Source organism: Ranitomeya imitator, chromosome 2 (genome assembly GCF_032444005.1).
Source record: "Ranitomeya imitator isolate aRanImi1 chromosome 2, aRanImi1.pri, whole genome shotgun sequence".
Classification (NCBI taxonomy): Eukaryota; Metazoa; Chordata; class Amphibia; order Anura; family Dendrobatidae; genus Ranitomeya; species Ranitomeya imitator.
The window spans coordinates 35,544,233-35,569,281 of NC_091283.1; the positions used below are offsets into that span (position 1 = coordinate 35,544,233).

Sequence of the window (25,049 nt, forward strand, 5' to 3'; positions counted from 1 at the left end):
AGATAAACAGAGTACATCAAAAACACCCAAAACAGACAGGAGAAAAATGTAACAGGAATAAAACATCCAAAGAAAAGATGTTGTTTTTGTGGCTCAGAAGATACCGACCACAGAACACAGAGTCAAGGGCTCGAAACCAGAATCATGACAATTCCACAGTCCTCATTAAAATGAATGTCTTTGTAATGAACAGATGTGCCTGATCCTCTAAAATGCTCTAACTAATAGATGAGGATCCTCAATAAGGGACCGCACTCACAGGAAATCCGGAGATATTAATTTCGATAACCCATTCATTTTTTCCTTTTACTTATTTTCCAGGCACAACAGTTTCTACTTCCCCTAGCACAGGTCAGTCCCACATGTTAATTTCTAGTAATGGCCAATAATCTTTTTAACCCCTTTCAGGTTTTTTTTTTACACTTCTACTCCTTCCTGTGAAATTCATCTGAATTTTTCTGCTTCTATCTTTAACCCCTTCCGGCATTACAACACAAATTAACATCTTTGTCAGGTGTAACCGAGAGTGGTAGTCATGACCCAGATGCTGTCCCTGCTCCATCTTCAGGAGCCTCCGCACACAACTCAAGGGACAACAAGCTCATTTCAACAAACAGAAATCAACTGGATAGTTCAAGTTCATCAGATTGTGACATGTGGGATAGGACACAACACTTCTTGTTCCTTCCTTAACACAACACATCTTCAGCCTTACCATTCATTCCTCCTGGACTATCCCTATTGCCACTGGCTCCATTAACCCCAGGGATTTCCTGACCAGTTTCGCAGCATACCAAGGATCCATTACCTTTTCTGCACACGGTTCCACGTCCATCTTCCCCTGTGCCCCAGAGGACACGATGCGCTCTTTAGCTCTTTTGCCTTGAGCTCCAGATGTTGTTGGAATCTCCACACGGGATTCTTGTACAGCCTCCCACTGCCTTGAGCAAAAGGTACATTCCGGGCATAGAAGCCCACTGGACTTGAACTTGACTTTGTTACTTTACTTCACTGAGTCAGTACCAGAAAGTGTCTGCTTTTCACTAGCACTACCCCTCCCACTGTGGGCTCGCCCCAAACATTAACTGTATTTTGTCCTATAATAGAATGTACTAAGCCTATTGTCCCCATCCTTATACGGGAACACACAATATTCTTATTATACATTATATTTATATGTTAACATTAATTATACTACCCCACATTGCATTACACGCTAGATGTACAGAAACGCATGAGGGACTAAGTATATTTTCCTCCTTATCTGTATCAGATTCATCAGGATTCTTCTGCTTGTGTTTTTAAGTATGTCCTCCATACAGGATAATCCCTTTTTGTAGAAAGGTATCCAGATAGTAAACTAACCCCAGAATCCTTTCTGCTAAGACATGCAGTGATCATCTGTAATCTGGGAGGACCTGGAAGCAATTGTCCGATTTCCCCACACTGCCCCCACATGAGAAATAAGGCATTACACAGCTCTTATTGAAATTAATGGGCTGCCTGTGTAATGACCCGATGTGCCCGGTGCTCTAGAGCAGGGGTCCCCAACTCCAGTCCTCAAGGCCCACCAACATGTCATGTTTTCAGGATTTCCTTAGTCTTGCCCAGGTAATAATTGCATCACCTGTGCAATGCAAAGGAAATCCTGAAAACATGACCTGTTGGTGGGCCTTGAGGACTGGAGTTGGGGACCCCTGCTCTAGAGAACTCTAAGTAATAATTGAGGTTATAGAATGAGAGACCGCTCTTTATTATCTCCAGATTTCCTGTGGATTTTATATACCGTACTTCATTAAATTTCTCCATTTATTTACTTTCCAGGCACAACAGTTTCCACGTCACCAAATACAGGTCAGTCCATATCACCAATTTCTAGTAATGGTCAGTGACACTACTAAACTCATCCAAACCAATATTTTACTACAAATCTGCAAGAGATTAGTCTGGATTCTCCTGTTTCTGATATTAAAGATCTTCTCCATCTTAATCTTTTTTATTTAAAAAAAATAATTCTACATAATAATCTTTCGATCCTTGTGAATCTCTGTGATCCAGTGATAATCTGAACTGTCTAATTTAACTGCAGTGCCCCCGCAGGATAAATACAGCATTACACCGTTCTTATTGAAATCAATCGGATGTCTGTGTAACGCTCAAAGTTGCCCAGTCCTGAATGAGTCACCGCTCTTTATTATCTCCAGATTTCCCATGGATTTTATATACCCCATTAATTTTCTCTTTTTATTTATTTTCTAGGCACAACAGTTTCAACTTCACCAAATACAGGTCAGTCCTTGCTATCATTTTCTAGAAATAGTCTGTGATACAAAGATATTCTTCTAGATCTCTATTTTCCTACAAATATCTATATGATTCATCTGCATTATTCTGGTTCTGTTGTTAAAGAAGTATCTTAATATTTTTTTTATATAAAGAAAATGTTTATAGACAACAAAACTGATCAAAGGAATCAAACCGCAAGGATCCTCAGCGATCAGCTGTATTCTGAATTGGATAATTCAGCTGCAGTGCCCCCGCAGGGGAAATAAGGCATTACACAGTTGTTATTGAAATCAATGGGCGGTCCCTGTAATGCATAAATCTGTCTGGTTACATCATCTGCCTAATAGATGAGGATTCTGAATGGGGGATCCCTCTTTACTATCCCAGTATTAACTCTAGAGTTCTAAACCAGACGCCCCATTAATTGTCTCTTATCTTTATTTTCCAGGCACAACAGTCTCTACTTCTCCAGGTACAGGTCAGTCATTAGATAGTTTAGGGTTATTTACACACATAAGTCTATGGACATATTTCACTCATATTTTCTTTTAAAGGGGATTAAACTGTCAGCTCATGATAAAGGTCTGAGTTTTGGGACTCATGGGATTAACCCATTATAACAGGGGATTCTGGTAGGAGGTGTCCAAAGATGACTATCCCCATAAATGCATTTATCACAAAACTATAATGATTAAAACAATAGAGTACAAATTTACCATGTAATTCATTTACAATTTACACTGATTTCCCTGCAGCTCCCCCACAGGAGAAGTAAGGCATTGCATCTATTGAAATCAATGGGCTGTCTTAGTAATAAACGGATGTGTCCGGTCCTCTAGAATGGTGTAACTAATAAATCAGGATAATGAATGAGGGACCGCTCTTTATTATCTCCAGATTTCCTGTGGATTTTATAAACCAAATACCCCATTAATTTTCTCATTTTATTTATTTTCCAGGCACAACAGTCTCTACTTCCCCTAATACAGGTCAGTCCTATATATGAATATCTAGTAACGGTCAGTGATACTACTACTTTCTTCAAGACCAATATTTTCCTACAACTCTGCTTAAGATTTATCTGTATTCTCCTGGTTCCGTTGTTAAAGATGTTCTCTATCATCTTTTTTATATATATAAAAAAAGATTATAAATTACAAACTGATCACAAATTTCCAGACCATAAACTTATCCTTCCGAAAGGATCTCCAGAGATCAGCTGTAATCTGAATTGTCTAATTCAACTGCAGTGCCCCCGCAGGGGAAATACGGCATTACACAATTCTAATTGAAATCAGTGGGCTGTCGGTGTAGTGCAAAAATGTGCCCGGTCCTCCAGAGTAAGGCTGGTTTCACACTTGCATTTCAAAACGCATGCATTTTTTAAAAAAAACGCATGGTAAAAAAATGCATGTAAACGCGTGCAAACGCTGCGTTTTTTTGACGCATGCGTTTTTGCATGTGGTGAAAAAAACGCGGCGTTTTGACGCGTTTACATGCGTTTTTTCATGCGTTTGCGTTTTTTAAAAAAAAAATTCTACACAATAAACTAATCACAGTGATCCCCTCCGCAAGGATCCCCTGTAATCAGCTGTAATCTGAATTGTATAATTTAGAGGTTATAATGGCAGACGCTATAACAGCTATTGAAATATGTCCGGATGATTTCCTCAGTGTGCATCACATTATGGGTTATGGATAATTTAGTGACACAAAAATGTACAATTGGTGGAGAAAGGTTGAACTTGATGGACCTAGGTGTTTTTTCAACCTACAAACTACATAACTATGAAACTGCAGTGCCCCCGCAGGGGAAATAAGGCATTACACAATTCTTATTTAAATCAGTGTGCTGCCCGTGTAATGCACAAACGTGCCCGGTCCTCCGTAGTAAAAGGCGCTCTTTGTTACATACTGATGCTTAATTGGGGATCCCTCTTTATTATCTCTGTATTCCCTATGAAATTTTAAACCAGACGCCCCATTTATTCTCCCTTAAAATTATTTTCCAGGCACAACAGTCTCTACTTCTCCTGGCACAGGTCAGTCATTAGAAAAAAGAAGGGGGTTTTACACACAGAAGTCATTGTACATATATAGCTCTCAGATTTTCTATCAAAGGGGATGTCCAGTTATGAATGGTCAGCTCACGACATAGGTCTGAGTGTTGGGATCCATGTAATCGATCTGTTCTGATACAGGAAAAAAGTAAGGGGTGTGCAAGGATTATGTTCCCCATAAGTGCATTTATTAGAAAATAAAAGAGTATAGATTTACCATGAAATTAATTAACAAGTGTCATGATCCGTTCCAGGGTTTATTAGTGTCTGCCCTTTTTTTTTGGACGGATCATGTCAAGGGTTAACTTTGCTCTGCCTCATTCTGGGTTCGGGTTTGCTATTTAGCTCCCATGAATCTTGCTGGCAGTGTCAGTTATAGTTCTGTCTTCGGCTTGTGAACCTGACTCTGGAAACCCTTGGTTTGTCCTGCTGTGAACCCTGACTTGTCCTGTGTCTGTTATCCCCCTCTGTCTGCCCTTTCCCTGTGTTTGTCTGTTCTGCTTGATTCTCTGATTCTGACCTCCTGGCTTGGCTATTGACTCCGTCTTGATTTGTCCCTATTGTACCGTATTTTGCTCGCCCTGGTTTACTGATCTCTTCCTACGTCCTGACTATCCTTTCTGTTTTAATCCTTTTTGTACTGACGTGTTATCTTGTATCCTGACTCGGCTTTTCTGACTACTCTCTTGCCACTAGGTGGCATCTGTTCAGCTGCTCAGTATGTGCAGTCTCGCGTCCCTATAAAACTCCCCCTGGTGTAGGGTGCGCTGTACTGCACTGCAGCTGCATGACAACAATATACACAAATTTCCCTGCAGCTCCCCCACAGGTGAAGGCATTACATGTCACTTATTAAAAACAGTGGGAGTTCTTTATAATGAATGGATGTACCTTGACTAGAATGCTTCAGCTAACAGCTGACAATCGTGAATGAGGAGCCGCTCTTTATTATCTCCAGATTTCCTGTGGATTTTATAAACTAGATACTCCATTAATCTTCTTTTATTTATTTCCAGGCACAACAGTCCCTACTTCTCCTGCAACAGGTCAGTCATTACATAAATTAGGGTTATTTATGCACATCAGTCATATCCCACTCAAACTTTCTTTTAAAGAGGATGTCCAGTTGTGAACTGGCAGAGGTCTGATTGTTGGTACCTGTGTGATCGATCTCTTCTAACAGAAGAAAAGGGGGGGAGTGTTCAAAGATGGCTATCCCTATAAAAACATGAATGACAAAACTATAATGATAGAGTATAGATTTACTATGAAATTCATTTACAATGTACATGGATTTCCCTGCAGCTCCCCCGCAGGAGAAGTAAGGCATTACACAGCTCTTACTAAAAATCAATTGGCTGCCTTTGTAACGAACGGATGTGCCCAATCTTCTAGAATGATCTGTCTAATTAACGGAGATCTTGAATGAGGGATGGCTCTTTATTATCTCCTAATTTCCTGGGTATTTTATATATTCCATATACCCCATTAATTTTATCTTTTTATACATTTTCCAGGCACAACAGTATCTACTTCCCCAAATACAGGTCAGTCCCTACTATTAATGTCTAGTATATGGTTAGTGATATTAATAAATTCTTCCAGACCTCTATTTCCCTACAAATATGCATAAGATTCATCTGGTTTTGTTGTTAAAGATCATTTTTATCTTAATCTTTTTTATAAAAAAAATATAAATACATTCTAGACAACAATCTGATCACAGGGATCCCTTCTGCAAGGATACCTAGGGATCAGCTGTAATTTGAATTGTCTAATCTAACTGCAGTGACCCCGCAGGGGAAATACAGCATAACACAATATGGTGCTCCCAAACAATCTCTCAAGCAGCATGCTGTCCCCTCAAAATGAATGATCATAGAATGTTAGAAGGAATGGAAAGGACCTCCAAGGTCATCGTGCCCAACCCCCCAATCAATGCGGGAGTCACTAAACCATCTCAGACAGATGTCTGTCCAGCCTCTGTTTCAAGACTTCCATTGAAGGAGAACTCACCACCTCTCATGTCCGCCTGTTCAACTCCTTGATCACCCTCACTGTCAAAAAGATTTGTCTAATATCTAATCTGTATCTCCTCTAGTGATGAGCGAGTGTACTCGTTGCTCGGGTTTTCCCGAGCACGCTGGGGTGACCTCCGAGTATTTGTTAGCGTTCGGAGTTTTAGTTTTCATCGGCTCAGCTGAATGATTTCCAGCTATTAGCCAGCTTGATTACATGTGGGGATTCCCTAGCAACCAGGCAACCCCCACATGTGAAGCCTGTGATCTATTAGTATACCCAATTCTGTTTTGCACGTGCTGTTGCTTAGTTCTATTCCTCCCATTCTGTATATGATATTTTCATTTTTCTTGCCCAGATGTAGGACTTTGCATTTCTTCCTGTTAAAAACCATTCTGCTAGTTGCTGCCCACAGTTCCAGGTTGTTTAGATCATTTTGAACCCTATCTCTCTCTTCTCTCATCATCAGAAAGCCCCCTGTAGGAGAAGGAGGCATTACACAGCTATTATTGATATCAATAGGTTGTCTCTGTAATAAACGGATGTGTCCGTTCCTCTAGAACATTCTAACTAATAGCTGAGGATCCTGAATGAGAGACCGCTGTTTATTATCTCCGGATTTCCTATAGATTTTACATACCCCATTAATTTTCTCTTTTATTTTTATTTTCTAGGCACAACAGTTTCTACTTTGCCAAATACAGGTCAGTCCTAACTATCATTTTCTAGTAATGGTCAGTGATTCTAAGAAATTCTTCAAGACATCTATTTTTCTATAAATATGAATAAGATTCATCTGGATTCTTCTTGTTCTCTTGTTAGAGAAGATCTTTATCCTAATCTTTTTTTATATAAAAAAAAATTATATACAATAAACTGATCACAAGGATCGATCTGCAAGGATCCTCAACGATCAGATGTATTCTGAATTGTCTAATTGAACTGCAGTGCCCCCGCAGGGGAAATAAGTCATTACCCAATTGTTATTTAAATAAGTTTTCTGTGTGTATAATGCACAAACACGCCCGATCCTCCAGAGTGAAAGGCGCTCTTTATTACATTCTCCAGCTAATAGATGATAATTATGAATGGGGAATGTCTCTTTATTATCTTAGTATTCCCTATGAAGTTTAAAACCAGACGTCCCATTAATTCTCTCTTATCTTTATTTTCCAGGCACAACAGTCTCTACTTCTCCTGGTACAGGTCAGTCATTACAAAAATTAGGGCTATTTACGCACATAAGTCATTGGACATATTCCACTCAAATTTTCTATTAAAGGGTCTGTCCAGGTTTGAACTGTCAGCTCACACCAGATGTCTGAGTGTTAGGACCATTGTGATCAATCCATTCTAACATAGGAAAAGGCTATTTTTTTTTGCCTTTTTTGCTGCTGCATCACACTGTTGACTCATGTTCAGCTTGTTATCTATTTTTCGTATGTGCTGTTGCTTAGTTCTATTCCTCCCATTCTGTATATGTTTTTTTCATTTTTCTTGTTCAGATGTACACTCCCTGACAGAAGTTAAGTCGCTTATCCATGTTATGTAAACAAAAGCTTATAACCTGACGTTAAATTCATCCATTGATTGTATAAATTATTCTTTTGAAAGCTGAAACCCTCCGAAATATGGTTTAGGTTAAGAAAATTAATTGGCATCAATGCAGAAATATTGATCAGTTAATGGACACAGAATGGTCAGATTTTGGCAAGACAAAAGTTTTGTCGCCCACAGAAAGTAATGTGATATTCAAACAAATAATTAACTTAAAATACAAATATATGTTGCATAACATTGGTGAATGAAGTTGTGGTGCTATTAGAGTCATATTTAATATTTTGTGTGACTTCCATGAGCTTGAAGGACTGCATCCATGTGGTTCAACAATGATTCATACAATTTATTAATGAAGTCTGTTATGAACAGGTAATTCAGAACCACAATGGACATAGAAGTTCAAAGCACACAAAGTGACCTGACAAATACCAAAAACAAGGACGAGCTCTGAGACGTGGGAACTCTGCTGACCGCAATCCCTAATCCTAACACACCACACTAGAGGTAGCCGTGGATTGCGCCTAACGCTCCCTATGCAACTCGGCACAGCCTGAGAAACTAACTAGCCCTGAAGATAGAAAAATAAGCCTACCTTGCCTCAGAGAAATTCCCCAAAGGAAAAGGCAGCCCCCCACTTATAATGACTGTGAGTAAGATGAAAATACAAACACAGAGATGAAATAGATTTAGCAAAGTGAGGCCCGACTTACTGAATAGACCGAGGATAGGAAAGATAGCTTTGCGGTCAACACAAAAACCTACAAACAACCACGCAGAGGGGCAAAAAGACCCTCCGCACCGACTAACGGTACGGAGGTGCTCCCTCTGCGTCTCAGAGCTTCGAGCAAGCAAGAAAAACCAATTAAGCAAGCTGGACAGAAAAAATAGCAAACAAAAATAACACAAGCAAAACTTAGCTTATGCAGGATAGACAGGCCACAGGAACGATCCAGGAGGAAGCAAGACCAATACTAGAACATTGACTGGAGGCCAGGATCAAAGCACCAGGTGGAGTTAAATAGAGCAGCACCTAACAACTTAACCTCATCACCTGAGGAAGGAAACTCAGAAGCCGCAGTACCACTCTCATCCACAGGAGGGAGCTTGGCCACAGAATTCACAACAGTACCCCCCCCTTGAGGAGGGGTCACCGAACCCTCACCAGAGCCCTCAGGCCGACCAGGATGAGCCACATGAAAGGCACGAACCAGATCGGCAGCATGGACATCAGAGGCAAAGACCCAGGAATTATCTTCCTGACCATAACCTTTCCACTTAACCAGATACTGGAGTTTCCGTCTCGAAACATGAGAATCCAAAATCTTCTCCACAATATACTCCAATTCCCCTTCAACCAAAACCGGAGCAGGAGGATCAATAGATGGAACCACAGGTGCCACGTATCTCCGCAACAATGACCTATGGAACACGTTATGGATGGAAAAAGAAGCTGGAAGAGTCAAACGAAAAGACAGAGGATTAAGAACATCAGAAATCCTATATGGACCAATGAAACGAGGCTTAAATTTAGGAGAGGAAACCTTCATAGGAATATAACGAGATGACAACCAAACCAAATCCCCAACACGAAGTCGGGGACCCACACAGCACCTGCGGTTAGCGAAACGTTGAGCCTTCTCCTGGGACAAAGTCAGATTGTCCACTACATGAGTCCAAATCTGCTGCAACCTATCCACCACAGTATCCACATCAGGACAGTCCGAAGACTCAACCTGCCCTGAAGAGAAACGAGGGTGGAACCCAGAATTGCAGAAAAACGGCGAAACCAAAGTAGCCGAGCTGGCCCGATTATTAAGGGCGAACTCAGCCAAAGGCAAGAAGGACACCCAATCATCCTGATCAGCAGAAACAAAACATCTCAGATATGTTTCCAAGGTCTGATTGGTTCGTTCAGTCTGGCCATTTGTCTGAGGATGGAAAGCCGAGGAAAAAGACAAATCAATGCCCATCCTAGCACAAAAGGCTCGCCAAAACCTCGAAACAAACTGGGAACCTCTGTCAGAAACGATGTTCTCTGGAATGCCATGTAAACGAACCACATGCTGGAAAAACAACGGCACCAAATCAGAGGAGGAAGGCAATTTAGACAAGGGCACCAAATGGACCATCTTAGAGAAGCGATCACAAACCACCCAAATGACCGACATTCTTTGAGAGACGGGGAGATCCGAAATAAAATCCATAGAGATATGTGTCCAAGGCCTCTTCGGGACTGGCAAGGGCAAAAGCAACCCACTGGCACGAGAACAGCAGGGCTTAGCCCGAGCTCAAATCCCACAGGACTGCACAAACGAACGCACATCCCGCGACAGAGACGGCCACCAAAAGGATCTAGCCACCAAATCTCTGGTACCAAAGATTCCAGGATGACCAGCCAACACCGAACAATGAACCTCAGAGATAACTTTATTCGTCCACCTATCAGGGACAAACAGTCTCTCCGCTGGGCAATGGTCAGGTCTATTAGCCTGAAATTTTTGCAGCACCCGCTGCAAATCAGGGGAGATGGCAGACAAAATTACCCCCTCTTTGAGAATACCCGCCGGCTCAGGCAAACCCGGAGAATCGGGCACAAAACTCCTAGACAGGGTATCCGCCTTCACATTTTTAGAGCCCGGAAGGTACGAAACCACAAAGTCAAAACAGGAGAAAAACAGCGACCAACGAGCCTGTCTAGGATTCAACCGTTTGGCAGACTTGAGATAAGTCAAGTTTTTGTGATCAGTCAAGACCACCACGCGATGCTTAGCTCCTTCAAGCCAATGACGCCACTCCTCGAATGCCCACTTCATGGCTAGCAACTCTCGATTGCCAACATCATAATTTCGCTCAGCAGGCGAAAATTTCCTGGAAAAGAAGGCGCATGGTTTCATCACCGAGCCATCAGAACTTCTCTGCGACAAAACAGCCCCTGCTCCAATTTCGGAAGCATCAACCTCGACCTGGAACGGAAGCGAAACATCTGGTTGGCACAACACAGGGGCAGAAGAAAAACGACGCTTCAACTCCTGAAAAGCTTCCGCAGCAGAAGACCAATTGACCACATCAGCACCCCTCTTGGTTAAATCAGTCAACGGTTTAGCAATGCTAGAAAAATTAGCGATGAAGCGACGATAAAAATTAGCAAAGCCCAGGAACTTCTGCAGACTCTTCAGAGATGTTGGCTGAGTCCAATCATAAATAGCCTGAACTTTAACAGGGTCCATCTCGATAGTAGAAGGAGAAAAAATGAACCCCAAAAATGAAACCTTCTGAACACCAAAGAGACACTTTGACCCCTTCACAAACAAAGAATTAGCACGCAGGACCTGGAACACCATTCTGACCTGCTTCACATGAGATTCCCAATCATCCGAGAAGACCAAAATATCATCCAAGTATACAATCAGGAATTTATCCAGGTACTCTCGGAAGATGTCATGCATAAAGGACTGAAACACTGATGGAGCATTAGAAAGTCCGAATGGCATAACCAGGTACTCAAAATGGCCTTCGGGCGTATTAAATACTGTTTTCCATTCATCGCCCCGTTTAATACGCACAAGATTATACGCACCACGAAGATCTATCTTGGTGAACCAACTAGCCCCTTTAATCCGAGCAAACAAATCAGACAGCAGCGGCAAAGGGTACTGAAATTTGACCGTAATTTTATTTAGAAGGCGGTAATCAATACAAAGTCTCAGTGAACCATCCTTCTTGGCCACAAAAAAGAACCCCGCTCCCAATGGCGATGACGGGCGAATATGACCCTTCTCCAAAGACTCCTTCACGTAACTCCGCATAGCGGCGTGCTCAGGTACAGATAAATTAAACAGTCGACCCTTAGGAAACTTACTACCAGGAATCAAATCGATAGCACAATCACAATCCCTATGCGGAGGTAGGGCATTGGACTTGGGCTCATCGAATACATCCCGGTAATCAGACAAGAACTCTGGGACCTCAGAAGGGGTGGATGATGAGATAGACAGAAATGGAACATCACCATGTACCCCCTGACAACCCCAGCTGGACACAGACATTGATTTCCAATCTAATACTGGGTTATGGACTTGTAGCCATGGCAACCCCAACACGACCACATCATGCAGATTATGCAACACCAGAAAGCGAATATCCTCCTGGTGCGCAGGAGCCATGCACATGGTCAGCTGGGTCCAATACTGAGGCTTATTCTTGGCCAAAGGCGTAGCATCAATTCCTCTCAATGGAATAGGACACTGCAAGGGCTCCAAGACAAATCCACAGCGCCTAGCAAACTCCAAGTCCATCAAATTCAGGGCAGCGCCTGAATCCACAAATGCCATGACAGAATAGGAAGACAAAGAGCAGATCAAAGTAACGGACAAAAGAAATTTCGACTGTACCGTACCAATGGTGGCAGACCTAGCGAACTGCTTAGTGCGCTTAGGACAATCGGAGATAGCATGAGTGGAGTCACCACAGTAGAAACACAGCCCATTCTGACGTCTGTGTTCCTGCCTTTCAGCTCTGGTCAAAGTCCTATCGCACTGCATAGGCTCAGGTTCATGCTCAGATAATACCGCCAAATGGTGCACAGATTTACGCTCGCGCAAGCGTCGACCGATCTGAATGGCCAAAGACATAGACTCATTCAGACCAGCAGGCATAGGAAATCCCACCATGACATCCTTAAGGGCTTCAGAGAGACCCTTTCTGAAAATAGCTGCCAGTGCACATTCATTCCATTGAGTGAGCACGGACCACTTTCTAAACTTCTGACAATAAATCTCTATCTCATCCTGACCCTGACACAGAGCCAGCAAATTTTTCTCTGCCTGATCCACTGAATTAGGTTCGTCGTACAGCAATCCGAGCGCCAGAAAAAACGCATCAATATTACATAATGCAGGATCTCCTGGCGCAAGGGAAAATGCCCAGTCTTGAGGATCGCCACGTAATAAAGAAATAATTATCTTAACTTGTTGAACTGGGTCACCAGAGGAGCGGGGTTTCAAAGCCAGAAATAATTTACAATTATTTTTAAAATTCAAAAACTTAGCTCTATCTCCAGAAAATAACTCAGGAATAGGAATTTTAGGTTCTAACATAGGATTCTGAACCACTAAATCTTGAATATTCTGTACATTTATAGCGAGATTATCCATCAAAGAGAACAGACCTTGAATGTCCATGTCCACACATGTGTTCTGAACCACCCTGATGTAAAGGGGAAAAGAAAGACAGAACACAGTGCAAAGAAAAAAAAATGGTCTCAGAACTTCTCTTTTCCCTCTATTGAGAAGCATTAGTACTTTGGGCCTCCAGTACTGTTATGAACAGGTAATTCAGAACCACAATGGACATAGAAGTTCAGAGCACACAAAGTGGCCTGACAAATACCAAAAACAAGGACGAGCTCTGAGACGTGGGAACTCTACTGACCGCAATCCCTAATCCTAACACACCACACTAGAGGTAGCCGTGGATTGCGCCTAACGCTCCCTATGCAACTCGGCACAGCCTGAGAAATTAACTAGCCCTGAAGATAGAAAAATAAGCCTACCTTGCCTCAGAGAAATTCCCCAAAGGAAAAGGCAGCCCCCCACATATAATGACTGTGAGTAAGATGAAAATACAAACACAGAGATGAAATAGATTTGGCAAAGTGAGGCCCGACTTACTGAATAGACCGAGGATAGGAAAGATAGCTTTGCGGTCAACACAAAAACCGACAAACAACCACGCAGAGGGGCAAAAAGACCCTCCACACCGACTAACGGTACGGAGGTGCTCCCTCTGCGTCTCAGAGCTTCCAGCAAGCAAGAAAAACCAATTAAGCAAGCTGGACAGAAAAAATAGCAAACAAAAATAACACAAGCAAAACTTAGCTTATGCAGGATAGACAGGCCACAGGAACGATCCAGGAGGAAGCAAGACCAATACTAGAACATTGACTGGAGGCCAGGATCAAAGCACCAGGTGGAGTTAAATAGAGCAGCACCTAACGACTTAACCTCATCACCTGAGGAAGGAAACTCAGAAGCCGCAGTACCACTCTCATCCACAGGAGGGAGCTTGGCCACAGAATTCACAACAGAAGTCACCAGGAATAGCAAAGAATGCAGTCTTACATGTCTCCCAGAGTTCATCTAAATTCTTTGGTTTTGTCTTCCAAGCTTCCTCTTTCATCCTACCCCAAACATGCTCAATCATGTTCATGTCTGATGACTGGGCTGGCCAGTCACTGATGAGCACCTTGATCTTTTTTGCCTGGAGGAACTTTGTTGTAGAGATGGATGTATGAGATGGAGCACCATCCTGCTGCAGAATTTGACCCCTTTTATGATTTGGAATATAAGAGGTAGCTAATACTTCTTGATATTTTAGGCTATTGATATTGCCTTCAACCTTGCAAATGTTCGTATACCCCCATACTGAATGTAACCCCAGACCTTGATCTTTCCACCACTAAATGTAACTGTTTCCTGGGTGTATTTTGGATCCATACGGGCTCCAGTAGGTCTCCTGCAGTATTTGCGGTGGCTGTGGTGTAATTCTACCGAAGATTCATCAGAAAAATCCACCTTCTGCCACTTTTCCAGTGTTCATCTGTTTAGCAGGCTGTGGGACTTTCCACATGCCACACGGTTTTTTATTTGCCTTTTGTTTAGTGCTGGCTTCTGGGCTCTGATTCGACCATGGAGGCCATTTCGAGACAGAATCCTACAAACTGTTCTAGTTGACACAGGGACTTGAGGTGGCCAGGCCTGTTGGAGCTCTGCTGCAGTGGAAGAGGGGCTTGCTTTGGATTTTCTACAAACGTTCCTCCTGAGCAGTTGTCTTGCGGGGTCTACTGGACCTGAGCTTGTCAAACACATCTCCAGTCTCTTCAAATCTGTTTTTAATTCTTTTTACTTTATGCTGAGACACATTAAAGGTGCCAGCCACCTCTGCAGTGGATCTGGCCTTCAGCCTCTTGATAATCCAGGCTTTGGCCGCAGGGTGGATTTTTGGCATGTTGTCAGAGCTCAAGTTGCAGTTCAAGTGAAGGTTTAGGGTGCTGGATTTTTTTTTATACACACACACTAATTAACCGATCATTTACTGAGGACAGGTGAGGATGTAAGCTAGGATTGGGGGCATTATGTCACCAGGCGACAAAACTTTTGTCTTGCCAAAATCTGACAATTCTGTGTCCATTAACTGATCAATATTTCTGCATTCATGCCAAATAATTTTCTTAAGCTAAACCACATTTCGGAGGGTTTCAGCTTTCAAAAGAATAATTTATACAACCAATAGATAAATTTAACGTCAGGTTATAAGCTTTTATTTACATAACATGGATAAGCTACATAACTTCTGTCAGGGAGTGTAGGACTTTGCATTTCTTCCTATTAAAAACCATTCTGCTAGTTGCTGGTCACAGTTCCAGTTTGTTTAGATTATTTTGAATCCTCTCTCTTCTCTCATCATCACAAAGCCCCCCGTAGAAGGAAGGCATTACACAGCTATTTGTCTCTAGAACGCTCTAACTAATCGCTGAGGATCCTGAATGAGAGACCGCTGCTTATTATCTACCAGATTTCCTATGGATTTTATATGCTGTTAATTTTCTTTTTATTTATTTTCTAGGCACAACAGTTTCTACTTCACCAAATACAGGTCAGTAGGGTTGAGCGACTTTTACTTCTATAGGATCGGGTCGAGTGAAATCGGCCGATCCTATAGAAAAGTCAGGGTCGGCCGAAACATGAAACCCAATGCAGTGCATTGGGTTTCTAATGGTTCCCAGGGTCTGAAGGAGAGGAAACTCTCCTTCAGGCCCTGGGATCCATATTTAAGTGTAAAATAAAGAATTAAAATAAAAAATATTGCTATACTCACCCTCTGACGCGCCCTGGTACTAACCGGCAGCCTTCCTTCCTTAGAATCAGCGCGAGAAAGACCTTAGATGAAGTCGCGGCTTGTGATTGGTCGCGCGACCGCCCATGTGACCGCTCACGCGACCAATCACAAGCCGCGACGTCACCGAAGGTCCTTCAAGCGCTGATTCTTAGGAAGGAAGGCTGCCGGAAAGAAGCAGGGCGCGTCCGAGGGTGAGTATATACCTAATAGGAATATACTCACCCTCGCGCGACCAATCACAAGCCGCGACGTCATCTAAGGTCTTTCACGCGCTGATTCTAAGGAAGGAAGGTTGCCGGTTAGTACCAGGGCGCGTCAGAGGGTGAGTATAGCAATATTTTTTATTTTAATTCTTTATTTTACACTTAAATATGGATTCCGATACCGATTTCCGATATTGCAAACATATCGGAACTCAGTATCGGAATTCCGATACCAGATTCAGAAGATCGCCGACCTCATGGCCGACCCCACACAGGGGTCGGGTCGGGTTTCATGAAACCCGACTTTGCCAAAAGTCGACGACTTCTGAAAATGGCCGACCCGTTTCGCTCAACCCTACAGGTCAGTCCTTACTATCATTTTCTACTAATAGTCAGTGATACTAAGAAATTCTTCTAGATCTCTATTTTTATTACACATCTGAACAAAATTAATCTGAATTTTTCTGGTTCTGTTGTTAGAGAAATTTTGTATCTTAATCTTTTTATGTAGAAAAAAATTTTATGGACAATAAACTGATCACAGGGATCGATCCACAAGGATCCTCAGCGATCAGCTGTAATCTGAATTGTCTAAATGAACTGCAGTGCCCCCACAGGGGAAATAAGACATTACACAATTCTTATTTAAAAAAGTGGGCCGTGTTTGTAACGCACAAACATGCTTGGTCCTCTAGAGTGAATGGCAATCTTTATTACATTTTTATCTCGATCTACTAATCCATACGTTCGTTTCTCAGTTTAACTTCTCATGCTACCAGGGTTGGTTTCTGGCCAGATATAATTCCGTTAATGGACTGGGCATATATGTAATGAGGAACTGGTGGCAGTACTACCGGGCTGGCAGCACTCTGTGTCAATGGTGCTAATGGAAGGGACCTCTCAGCCTATCAGGATTGTGTGATGCCACATCAATGACTGTGGGGGCCACATCACCTCACTCCCTGCCTACCTGGACCCATGCAGACAGTGGGTGTATGTGTAAAACATACCTGGTCCTTCAGAGTGAAAGGCACCCTTTATTACATTCTCCAGCTAATAGATGAGGATTCTGAATGGGGGACCCTTTTTTACTATCCCAGTTTTAACTCTAGAGTTTTAAACCAGACACCCCATTAATTCTCTCCTATCTTTATTTTGCAGGCACAACAGTCTCCACTCCTCCTGGTACAGGTCAGTCATTGCAAAAATTAGGGTTAGTTACTCACATAAATCGTTAGACATATTCCACTCAAATTTTCTATTAAACTGGATGTCCAGTTTTGAACTTCCAGCTCACGACAGATGTCTGAGTGTTGGAATCATTGTGATCGATCCATTGTAACGTAGGAAAAGGCTAGGGGGTGTCCAAAGATGGCTATCCCCGTAAATACATGTATCACAAAACTATAATGATGGAGTATACATTTAACATTTAATCATTTACAATTTACACTGATTTTCCTACAGCTCCCCCACAGGAGAAGTAAGGCATTACACAGCTCTTATTTAAATAAATGGGCTGCCTTTGTATTGAATGGGTGCGTCTGGTCCTCTATAGTGTTCTAACTAATAAATTAGGATAATGAATGAGGGATCACTCCTTATTAATATATGGAAGTCCTGTGGATTTTATGTACTTTATATACCTAATTAATTTTCTTCTATGTGTTTTCTAGGCACAACAGTCTCTACTTCTCCTAATACAGGTCAGTCCTTACTATCAATTTCTAGTAATGGTCAGTGATAGTACTACATACTTCAAGACCTCTATTCTCCTATAAATCTGCTTACGATTCATCTGGATACTTCTGGTTCTGTTGTTAAAGAAGTTTTCTATCTTATTTTTTTTTCATATAAAAAAATGATCACAAATTTGTAGACAAAAAAAGTCTTTCCGCAAGGATCTCTGGCGATCAGCTGTAATCTGAATTGTCTAATTTAACTGCAGTGCCCCCACAGGGGAAATAAGGCATTACACGATTGTTATTGAAATCCGTAGTCTGTCCATGTAATGCACAATTGTGCCCGGTCCTCCGGAGTAAAAGGCATTCTTTGTTATGTTCTCTACCAAATAGATGAGGATTCTGAATGGGGGATCCCTCTTTATGATCTCAGTATTCCCTTTGGAGTTGTAAACCAGACGCCCCATTAATTCTCTGTTATTTTCATTTTCCAGGCTCAACAGTCTCTACTTCTCCTGGTACAGGTCAGTCATTGGATAAATTAGGGTTATTTACACACATAATTCATATTTTCTATTAAATAGGATGTTCATTTTTGAGGTGTCAGTTCACGACAGAGATCTGAGTGTTGGCACTCGTGATTGATCCATTCAAACAGGCAAACGGGGTGGGGCATGTCCAAAGATGACTATTCCTATCAATGCAATGTTGTTTTAACATTTCATCTTTCATCAATTGTGAAACTAGCCATGTGATTTATAGAATAGTTCAACATTTAAAAAAATAAAAACATGAGGGTATTATGGATCGCTTCAGGTTTTTTGTTTTGGAGAAAGTAACTAAGCCGAATCGAGGCGGTAGCCGGCAGCAAAAACTTTTCATGAGCGAAACCATATGTATTATTTCCCTGGACACAAAGCAACCAAAACTGAATGTAGTTCACAACAATCAGGAATATGCCATTTCTTTATACATATACATGTGGTTGTCTTTACCATATTATATTAATTCTTTATGTTTGGTAATTATCGATACACTTCATCAATGTATATGTTATCTATGTGTTTGTTTGTTTTTGTATTCTTTTTAGTGTGGTTTTTTGGGTTTTTTTTGTATTTGTGTGTTTTTTTTCTGGGGGTTTTTTTGTCTTCTTTTCTCTCTCTTCTCTTCCTACTCTTATTGGGGGGATCTCTTAAGGTGAGATCTTAATGATCGCCTGCCCCTGATCTGATAAATATGAGCCAAGTGCATGCATAAAAGAAAGACATCAGACGTAGTGTCAGATGAGCGCTCCTCTGTCGTCAAGAGCTGGCACAGAACTGGACTTTATTAATAGAAACAAAAGATCATGTAGCGGGCAGGATGAGGGCATTGCGCAGCTTCTCAGCAGCCATTGTGTCAGTCTGTGATAGGTCCATGCTAGGTCTATTCCATATATGGTCTTCAGTGTGTCCACCTCACATTCCAAGGATTCCAGGGCGTAGTTCCAGGATGTAGACGCCATCTTGCCACACTACATATATTACTAGTAGTTATGAGCGAGTGTACTCGTTGCTCAGGTTTTCCCGAGCACGCTCGGGTGGTCTCCAAGTATTTTTTAGTGCTCGGAGATTTAGTTTTCATCACCGCAGCTGAATGATTTACAGCTATTAGCCAGCTTGATTACATGTGGGGATTCCCTAGCAACCAGGCAACCCCCACATGTACTCATGCTGGCTAGTAGCTGTAAATCATTCAGCTGCCGTGATGAAAACTAAATCTCCGAACATTAACAAATACTCGGAGGTCACCCAAACGTGCTCGGGAAAACCCGAGCAACGAGTATACTCGCTCATCACTAATTACTAGCTTATGTAAGGTTAATAATTAATCTCATTAGCCATTCTCTTCTTCACGCTCTTACTGTGAGAGGTGTTACCACATGATTTTGATTAATTAGCACATGACAAGATGTGGTTTGGTGGTTTTTAATGTGGATGTAACACGTCAGTATTCGCGCTCTGTGGCTCAGGGCATAGTAGGCGCCAGAAACGCGTCAGAGCGGTTCCTGTACCACATCATCCTTGTGTGGATTTTTAAAGATTTTTAAAGTTTAAAGGTTTTTTTATTATTTTTGGATGTGCCTGTCCACCTCTTTTTTTTACATTTGGTTACACAGATCTTATTAACATTAATAGTCATTCCTTGTAAGGCGCGAATGTGACCGGGCCTCCAGAACCCTCTTATAGATGAGGATCCTGACTGAGGAACCGCTCTTTATTATCTCCGGATTTCCTGTGGGTTTTATAAACCAGATACCCCATTAATTTTCAACTTTTATTTATTTTCCAGGCACAACAGTCTCTACTTCCCCTAATACAGGTCAGTCCCTCACATCAATATCTAGTAATAATCAGTGACCTTTTTGGCTCCTTTTCGGACCTTTTTACATGTTTCTACACATCTCTGCGTAATAGTCATTTGGATTATCCTGGTTCTGTTGTTAAAGATCGTCGGTATCTTCATCTTTTTTTACATAAAAAAAAATTGTAAAGTAATCACAGTGATCCCTGCGAAAAAATTATAGACGATAAATAATAAATAATAATCCTTGTGCAAGTATCCCCTGCGATTAGTTGTGTCTAATTCAGAGGTAGTAATGGCAGACACGAAAACAGTTTTTTAGAAAAGGTCCGGATGATTTCTTTACACATCACATTGTGGGTTATAGATAATTTAGTGACAAAGAATGTACAATGGGTTGAAAAAGATTGAACTTCATGGATCCTAAATCTTTTTTTCAACCTAGGTAACTACAAAGCTGTGGAACTGCAGTGCCCCCGCAGGGGAAATAAGGCATTACACAGTTCTAATTTAAATCAGTGGGCTGTCTATGTAATGCACAAACATGCCTGGTCCTCCCAGGTACAAGGCGCTCTTGGTTAGATTCTCTGGCTAATAGATTAGGGTTCTTAATAGTGGATCTCTCTTTATTATCTCTGTATCCCCTATGGAGCTTTAAACCAGAAACCCCATTAATTATCTCTTAACTTTACTTTTCAGGCACAACAGTCTCTACTTCTCCTGGTACAGGTCAGTCAATGAATGAGTTAGGGTGTTTTGCACACAAATCATTGGACATATTCCACTCAGATTTTCTATTAAAGGGGATGTCCAGTTATGAACTGTTAGCTCATGGTAGAGATCTGAGTGTTGGGATCCGTGTGATCGATCTTCTCTTATAAAGGAAAAGAGTAAGGGATGCCCATAGATGACTTTCCCAATAAACACATTTATTAGAAAATAAAGGAATATAGATTTCCCATGAAATTCATTTATAATTTAGACAAATTTCCCTGCAGCTCCCCCGCAGGAGAAGTAAGGCATTACATATCTCTTATTGAAATCAATAAGCTGTCTATATAATGAATGGGTGTCCTTTAATTAATAGCTTAGGAACTTGAATGAGGGACCACTCTTTATTATCTCCAGATTTCCTGTGGAATTTATAAACTAGACACCACATTAATCTTCATCTGTTATTTATTTCCAGGCACAACAGTCTCTACTTCTCCTGGTACAGGTCAGTCATTCCAAGAATTACGGCTATTTATGCAAATCAATCATATCATACCCAAATATTCTTTTAAAGGGGATGTGCTAAGTTGGGAACTGTCAGTTTATGACAGAGGTCTGCTTGTTGGTACCTGTGTGATCGATCTGTTCTAACAGAGGAAAAGGGTGGGAGTGTTCAAAGATGGCTATCCCAAAAAAATCATGAATGACAAAACTATAATGATAGAGTGTAGATTTACTATGAAATTAATTTACAATTTACATGGATTTCCCTGCAGCTCCCCCACAGGAGAAGTAAGGCATTACATAGTTATTATTGAAATCAATGAGTTGTCTTTGCAATGAGCGGATGTGCCCGATCCTCTAGAATGCTTAAACTAATAAATCAGGATCCAGAATGAGGGACCGCTCTTTATTATCTTTGGATTCCCTGTGGATTTTATAAACTACTGTAGATACCACATTAATCTTCTTTTATTTATTTTCCAGGCACAACAGTCTCTACGTCTCCTGGTACAGGTCAGTCATTAGATAATTTTGGGTCATCCAAACACAAAAGTCATTGGACATATTCCACAGTTTTTATCTGTCCGCTCGTAACAGAGGTCTGAGTGTTGGGATCTGTGTGATCGCTCTTTTCAAATAGGGGAAAAGGGTGGTGTGAAAAATATTGGTGATAAAATTTCATGCCAATCCTTAGTTTCCTAGGTGGCCTGGGATTATAAAACCTATTTCAGTGTGCAGCTAGCTCAACAAGGGGTAAGCCCCAAAGGCTATGAGTGACAGATCTCACACCTTGAGTCAGCTCAGAGCAGAACAGAAGGCTTGCTGGCCATGTGGATACCATGTGGTCAAAACTGCTTTGTTGAGTCAGCTATGCTTCCATAAGAAGTTATGGAGACACTATACGCCCTAGCCATACATTGTGTATATTTCCAAGATACCCAGAACATGGCGTATGACTGCCTGGGTCTAGACCTGTTCTAGTACCCAGGATTATGGATTTACATAGACCAGCCAGTAGAAACCAGATAGCAAAGCTGTGTTTGGTCTTAACACATAGCAGTGGCCCAGATGAATCCAATGTGCCATAACCCTGGCCCTTTCACCATCCAAAAAGGAATTATGCTCTTTCATAGGTTTTTGACTTTCCAGCTGCAGATGTAAGGGGAGCAGATTTAGGTTCAGACCAGAGGGCAGCAATGGAGTGACTCAAAGGGAATAAAGGCTATTTTATGGCCATGTGGTCCGTCTTTCTGTTATCCAGATATCCAGATTTCCTGTGGATTTTATATACTTCATATACTCAATTAATTATTTCCTTTTATTTATTTTCCAGGCACAACAGTCTCTACTTCTCCTAATACAGGTCAGTCCTTACTATCAATTTTTAGTAATGGTCAGTGATAGTACTAAATTGAGTTATGGAGATACTATAAGTCCTAGCCATACATCGTGTATATTTCCAAGATCCCCAGAACGTTGCTTACGGCCACCTGGGTCTAGGCCAGTTCTAATACCCAGAGGTATGGAGTTACATAGAACAGCCAGAAAAAAACAGTTGGCAAATCAATGTTTTTAGTCTTAACATGTAACAGGGGTCCGCCTGGATCTAATGGCGCCAGAACCACCGTCGTATCACCGTCCAGAAAGGAGTTATGATCTTTCATAGGTTTTGGAATTTGCAGCTTCAAAGGCATGGGGAGGAGATTTAGGTTCAAACCAGAGGGCAGAAGGGGAGTGACCCAAAGGGGATAAAGGTTAGTTTATGGCCATGTGGCCCTTCTCTCTGTTATGCATGCGGTTTACTTCAGAAATGGGGACCACATGGAGTAACGTGCTGAGAAGGGACCAAGGAGACAGCTGGTAATCCTCTCTCTTCTCTCCTCATCACAAAGCCTCCCGTAGGAGAAGGCATTACACAGCTATTATTGATATCAATAGGTTGTCTCTGTAATAAGCGGATGTGACCGCTCCTCTAGAACATTCTAACTTATAGCTAAGGATCCTGAATAAGAGACCGCTGGTTATTATCTCCGGATTTTCTGTGGATTTTATATACCTTATTTATTTTCCAGGCACAACAGTCTCTACTTCACCAAATACAGGTCAGTCCTAACTATCATTTTCTAGTAATGGTCAGTGATACTAAGAAATTCTTCCAGACTTCTATATTCCAGCTAATCTGAATAAGATTCTTCTGGATTCTTCCCATTCTGTTGTTAGAGAAGATCTTTATCTTAAACTTTTTATATACAAATTTTTTTTATAGACAATAAACTGATCACAGAGATCGATCCACAAGGATCCTCAGCGATCAGCTGTAATCTGATTTGTCTAATTGAACTGCAGACACTATAAAACATTTTTAAAAGGGCTGGATGATTTCTTCAGCACCCATCATATTGTGGGTTATAGATAATTTAGTGACAAAAAATGAATAATTAGTGGGAAAAAGGTTGAACTTGATGGATTTTGGTCTTTTTTTAACCTACGTAACTACAAAGCTATGTAACTGCAGTGCCCCCACAGGGGAAATAAGGCATTACACAATTCTTATTGAAAGCAGTAGGCTGTCTGTGTAATGCACAAATGTTCCCAGTCCTCCCAGATACAAGGCGCTCTTGGTTAGAGTCTCTGGCTAATAGATGAGGATTCTTAATAGGGGATCCCTCTTTACTATCTCTGTATCCCCTATGGAGCTTTAAACCAGATACCCCTTTAATTCTCTCTTATCTTTACTTTCCAGCCACAACAGTCTCTACTTCTCCTGGTACAGGTCAGTCATTACAAAAATTAGAATTATTTACTCACATAAGTCATGAGATCTATTCCACTCCAATTTTCTATTAAAGGGGATGTCCAACTTCCAGCTCACGACAGATGTCTGAGTGTTGGGACCACTGTGATCGATCCGTTCTTTCTAACATAGGAAGAGGGTAGGGGGTGTCCAAAGATGGCTATCCCCATAAATGCATGTATCACAAAACTATAATGATAGAGTATACATTTAACGTTTAATCTCATTTACAATTTACACTGATTTCCCTACAGCTCCCCCACAGGAGAAGTAAGGCATTACACAGCTATCATTGAAATCATTTGGCTGCATTTGTAATGGGTGGATGTGCCTGGTCCTCTACAATGCTCTAACTAATAAATTAGGATAATGAATGAGGGACCGCTCTTTATTAATATCCAGATTTCCTGTGGATTTTATATATTTCATCTGCCCAATTAATTTTCTCCTTTTATTTATTTTCCAGGCACAACAGTCTCTACTTCTCCTAATACAGGTCAGTCCTTACTATCAATTCCTAGTAATGGTCAGTGATAGTACTAAATTCTTCAAGACCAATATTCTCCTATAAATCTGCTTAAGATTTATCTCAATTCTTCTGGTTCTGTTGTTAAGAAGTTCTTTATCTTATTTTTTTATTTTTTTTTTTACACCATAAACTGATCACACATTTCTAGACAATAAACTTATCCTTACGCAAGGATCTCCAGCAATAAGCTGTGATCTGAATTGTCTAATTCAACTGCAGTGCCCCCGCAGGGGAAATAAGGCATTGCATAATTCTTTTTTAAATCAGTGGACTGTCTTTTTAATACACAAGTGAGCCCAGTTTGGTACATTTTCTGTCTAATAAATTATCATTCTGAATAGGGAATCTCTCTTTATTATCTCAGTATTCCCTTTTGTTGTTTAAAAAGGCACCTAATTAATTAATTCTCTGTTATCTTTATTTTCTAGGCACAACAGTCTCTACTTCTCCTGGTACAGG

General features: G+C 41.2%; 1 protein-coding gene and 1 long non-coding RNA gene across 2 annotated transcripts in view; both read left to right on the forward strand.

Annotated features, from left to right (window-relative positions):
• Nucleotides 1-20,145, forward strand: part of LOC138661621 (putative per-hexamer repeat protein 5) — a 53,731-nt gene extending 33,586 nt beyond the window's left edge. Inside the window, exons 13-26 of the mRNA XM_069746446.1 lie at nt 322-351; nt 1,825-1,854; nt 2,260-2,289; nt 2,735-2,764; nt 3,246-3,275; nt 4,299-4,328; nt 5,363-5,392; nt 5,864-5,893; nt 7,040-7,069; nt 7,542-7,571; nt 17,186-17,215; nt 17,701-17,730; nt 18,201-18,230; nt 20,038-20,145. Coding sequence (XP_069602547.1) covers nt 322-351; nt 1,825-1,854; nt 2,260-2,289; nt 2,735-2,764; nt 3,246-3,275; nt 4,299-4,328; nt 5,363-5,392; nt 5,864-5,893; nt 7,040-7,069; nt 7,542-7,571; nt 17,186-17,215; nt 17,701-17,730; nt 18,201-18,230; nt 20,038-20,105 — 458 coding nt within the window. The 3' untranslated portion in view covers nt 20,106-20,145. The remainder of the gene's footprint in view (nt 1-321; nt 352-1,824; nt 1,855-2,259; nt 2,290-2,734; nt 2,765-3,245; nt 3,276-4,298; nt 4,329-5,362; nt 5,393-5,863; nt 5,894-7,039; nt 7,070-7,541; nt 7,572-17,185; nt 17,216-17,700; nt 17,731-18,200; nt 18,231-20,037) is intronic.
• A 1,090-nt stretch (nt 20,146-21,235) lies between these two features.
• On the forward strand, nt 21,236-25,049 carry LOC138667138 (uncharacterized). Its single transcript, XR_011318612.1, has 6 exons — nt 21,236-21,268; nt 21,751-21,780; nt 22,601-22,630; nt 23,340-23,369; nt 24,011-24,557; nt 25,019-25,049. It is a non-coding gene; the product is annotated as an uncharacterized lncRNA (long non-coding RNA).